This window comes from Perca flavescens, chromosome 2 (genome assembly GCF_004354835.1).
Source record: "Perca flavescens isolate YP-PL-M2 chromosome 2, PFLA_1.0, whole genome shotgun sequence".
In the NCBI taxonomy this organism is placed as follows: domain Eukaryota; kingdom Metazoa; phylum Chordata; class Actinopteri; order Perciformes; family Percidae; genus Perca; species Perca flavescens.
In genome coordinates this window covers 424,179-428,126 of record NC_041332.1, presented here as the reverse complement: position 1 = coordinate 428,126, position 3,948 = coordinate 424,179, and the positions used below count along the sequence as shown (strand labels likewise).

General features: G+C 47.1%; 1 protein-coding gene across 1 annotated transcript; it reads right to left on the bottom strand.

The window, feature by feature from the left end:
* Window positions 1–267: 267 nt before the first annotated feature.
* Window positions 268–2,575, bottom strand: zgc:110222 (uncharacterized protein CXorf40 homolog). The gene is made up of 3 exons (XM_028604617.1): window positions 2,455–2,575; window positions 1,245–1,505; window positions 268–792 (listed from the first exon to the last, which is right to left on the bottom strand). The coding sequence occupies exons 2-3, from the start codon at window positions 1,501–1,503 to the stop codon at window positions 584–586; spliced, it is 468 nt and encodes a 155-aa protein (XP_028460418.1). The 5' UTR covers window positions 1,504–1,505; window positions 2,455–2,575; the 3' UTR covers window positions 268–583.
* Window positions 2,576–3,948: the final 1,373 nt, after the last annotated feature.

Sequence of the window (3,948 nt, the reverse complement as noted above, 5' to 3'; positions counted from 1 at the left end):
CTTTCCATGGAAAGTTTCCAGAAATTTAATGAAAAATGTCCCCTCTTTTGCAACCCTTCACACAAATGCAAAAGAAAGACAAAAGCTTCGAGAGCGGAGACACTCGTCGGCTCTGATCTCGAATCTAAACGTTATAGAAAAGAAACAAAAACGTTGAAAAAAACCTTAAAAAATGTCTAAAAAATATAAAGGCAGCAGACCAGAGACTTGTCCAGACCATGGGGGTTTGGTCTGGACAGGAACAGGTCTGGGACCATGGGGGCTTGGTCTGGGGGTCTGGGACCATGGGGACTTGGTCTGGACAGGAACAGATCTGGGACCATGGGGACTTGGTCTGGGACCATGGGGGCTTGGTCTGGGGGTCTGGGACCATGGGGACTTGGTCTGGGACCATGGGGGCTTGGTCTGGGGGTCTGGGACCATCGGGACTTGGTCTGGACAGAAATCTCTGACTTCAGACTTTACAGAAAAGAAATGTAGAAAAAAGGCCCAAAACCTCGGCAGCAGACCAGAGATGTCCATCTCAGAGTCTGTCTGTCCGTCGTCATGGTAACGGCCCTGAGAGTCTGTGGCATATGCGTCGTCATGGTAACAGCTCTGCGGGGATCTCCACGGTCCAGAGGTCGCGGCCCCCCCGGGCGCTCAGCGGCGCCTTCAGCCAGCGCGGGTTGGACAGCCGGGTCAGGTGTTTCTCCTGCAGACCAATCAGAGCAGCCGAGCGCTCCAGCTCCTGAAGCTCCGCCCCCTGCAGGGAGGGGGGGCACTGCCAGGTCCCGCCCACGTCCACCAATCCTGAGAGGGAGGAAATGGCGACAAACGGCACATGTGACATCAAAAAAGCTCCTAAAACGTCAAATCTTTAGTGACTACATTATAGAGCCGTGCAATTAATCTAAATGTAATCGTGATTATGATTTTGGCTCCCAATGATCACAAAAAGAGAATAATGGAGAAAAACCATTATTTAGCTCATTACGTTTTGCAGTAAACTTATTTTCTCTTGAGTTCTGAATGAAAAAATAAAGTTTAAATAGGAAAAGTATTGAGGCAAATTTCACAGTTGTATGTGTTTTTTTTACTGTTCATTTATTGAACTTGTTCCACTGTTTTTTAAGTTCAATAACTACAACATCTTTCCAGAACTCAACGAGTAATTGTGTTAAATTATCGTGATTTCAATATTGACCGAAATAATCGTGATTATATTTTTTTCCATAATCGAGCAGCCCTACTACATTACCCACCAGCCACCACGCCCCGGCCGAACCTCTCCCCGGACTGGAGGAGCGCTTGTATCTGAGGGGGGGTTAGCCCCAGCGGGCCGCTCAGCACCGCCTGCCACTCGTCTCCGTCCCAGTCCCGCCGGGCGATGTGCACCGCCAGCGTCTGGCTCTCCAGCGCGGCGAGCAGCGGCCGCCAGCGGCTCTCCACCGTCTTCACACCGTCCAGCACCAGACCGGCGTACGGCTGCCGGAACGACAGGCACCACACCTGCACCGCCATGTCTGCAAAACAAACACACCTCAGACAGGCACCACACCTGCACCGCCATGTCTACAAAACAAACACACCTCAGACATATTTAGGCTTTATTTCTCCACGGTTTTTCACCCTGGACTCTGTGTGTCTGAAACTGGTCCAGTATTAAACCAGAACCGAGCTGTAATGTAACCCTACAGGACTAATGTTCAGCAGCAGTTAGAGTCCACTAAAAGTTCTGTTGTTGCTGCTGACAGACTCAGATTATTATTCTAAGAGTCTGACAACATTATGGGATGGATCCCTACAGAGATAGACCTTTTAGTTAAAGAGTAAGATCCTTTTAGTTTAACATCAAACAGCCCCGAAATCACCATCACCAAACTACACCAGACTCCATGTAAATAATCAGGACTTTTAGCGTGTATAGAGCCAGCATATCTCCACCAGACTCCATGTAAATAATCAGGACTTTTATCATGGTAAAACACACTTCATTCAAAGTGGACAGAAACTAAATAAAACTACCAAAAGCCGTCTTGGTTCATCTCTCCACTGTTCCAACAATCACCACTCTGGTTTGGTTGAAATAAACCCTTAATTCCTTAATAACCCTTAATAATGTTGGCTCTACACACGCTAAAAGTCCTGATTATTTACATGGAGTCTGGTGGAGATATGCTGGCTCTATACACGCTAAAAGTCCTGATTATTTACATGGAGTCTGGTGGAGATATGCTGGCTCTATACACGCTAAAAGTCCTGATTATTTACATGGAGTCTGGTGGAGATATGCTGGCTCTATACACGCTAAAAGTCCTGATTATTTACATGATGTTTGGTGATGGTGATTTCGGGGCTGTTTCTGTTATAAACGCACGTCTGTTATTAACGTTTACTTTATTATTTCATCCTAATCGATAGATGTGAAGATAGTGAATTCACGCTGACGGACAGAAAGTCTTTAGGACTCACAACTCGCTCCAGACTCCACTGTTCCTCCAGCTGATTTAGCCGAGCTTTAGCTTTAGCTTTAGCCGTCTCTGCTTTAGCTTCCGCGCCGGGGGGAGGTTCTTCTTCTGCGGTTGAAATATCTGCAGCTCCGCGGCTCTGCTGCTCTCTATAGGTGAGGGGGTTACCAGGGTTACTGTGGTTCAACTGCTAGTAAACATCTATTTGTTCAAGTTTTATTTTTATTATATAAGGTTATTCTTTCAAAGAAAAACAAACTGACACCAAATGAAGAAACAGACAGCTATTAATATTATACTTTTAATATATAATGTATAATTATACTTATTTCACAGTGTGTGTGTGTGTCTGTGTGTAGGAGCATTTTATTGATTCCATTTTGAATGCAGAGATACTGTGACGAGATCCTGAGACCCAGTGTAGTGCCATTCATCCACGAGCGAGCAGCGTGATAATGCACGGCCTCATGTTACAGCGTGATAATACACAGTCTCGTGTTACAGCGTGATAATACACGGCCTCGTGTTACAGCGTGATAATACACGGCCTCGTGTTACAGCGTGATAATGCACGGCCTCGTGTTACAGCGTGATAATACACAGTCTCGTGTTACAGCGTGATAATACACGGCCTCGTGTTACAGCGTGATAATGCACGGCCTCGTGTTACAGCGTGATAATACACGGCCTCGTGTTACAGCGTGATAATGCACGGCCTTGTGTTACAGCGTGATAATACACAGTCTCGTGTTACAGCGTGATAATACACAGTCTCGTGTTACAGCGTGATAATACACGGCCTCGTGTTACAGCGTGATAATGCACGGCCTCGTGTTACAGCGTGATAATACACGGCCTCGTGTTACAGCGTGATAATGCACGGCCTTGTGTTACAGCGTGATAAGGCACGGCCTCGTGTTACAGCGTGATAATGCACGGCCTTGTGTTACAGCGTGATAATACACGGCCTCGTGTTACAGCGTGATAATGCACGGCCTTGTGTTACGGCGTGATAATGCACGGCCTTGTGTTACAGCGTGATAATACACGGCCTCGTGTTACAGCGTGATAATACACAGTCTCGTGTTACAGCGTGATAAGGCACGGCCTCGTGTTACAGCGTGATAATGCACGGCCTCGTGTTACAGCGTGATAATACACAGTCTCGTGTTACAGCGTGATAATGCACGGCCTCGTGTTACAGCGTGATAATGCACGGCCTCGTGTTACAGCGTGATAATACACGGCCTCGTGTTACAGCGTGATAATGCACGGCCTCGTGTTACAGCGTGATAATGCACGGCCTCGTGTTACAGCGTGATAATACACGGCCTCGTGTTACAGCGTGATAATGCACGGCCTCATGTTACAGCGTGATAATGCACGGCCTCGTGTTACAGCGTGATAATACACGGCCTCATGTTACAGCGTGATAATGCACGGCCTCGTGTTACAGCGTGATAATACACGGCCTCGTGTTACAGCGTGATAATACACG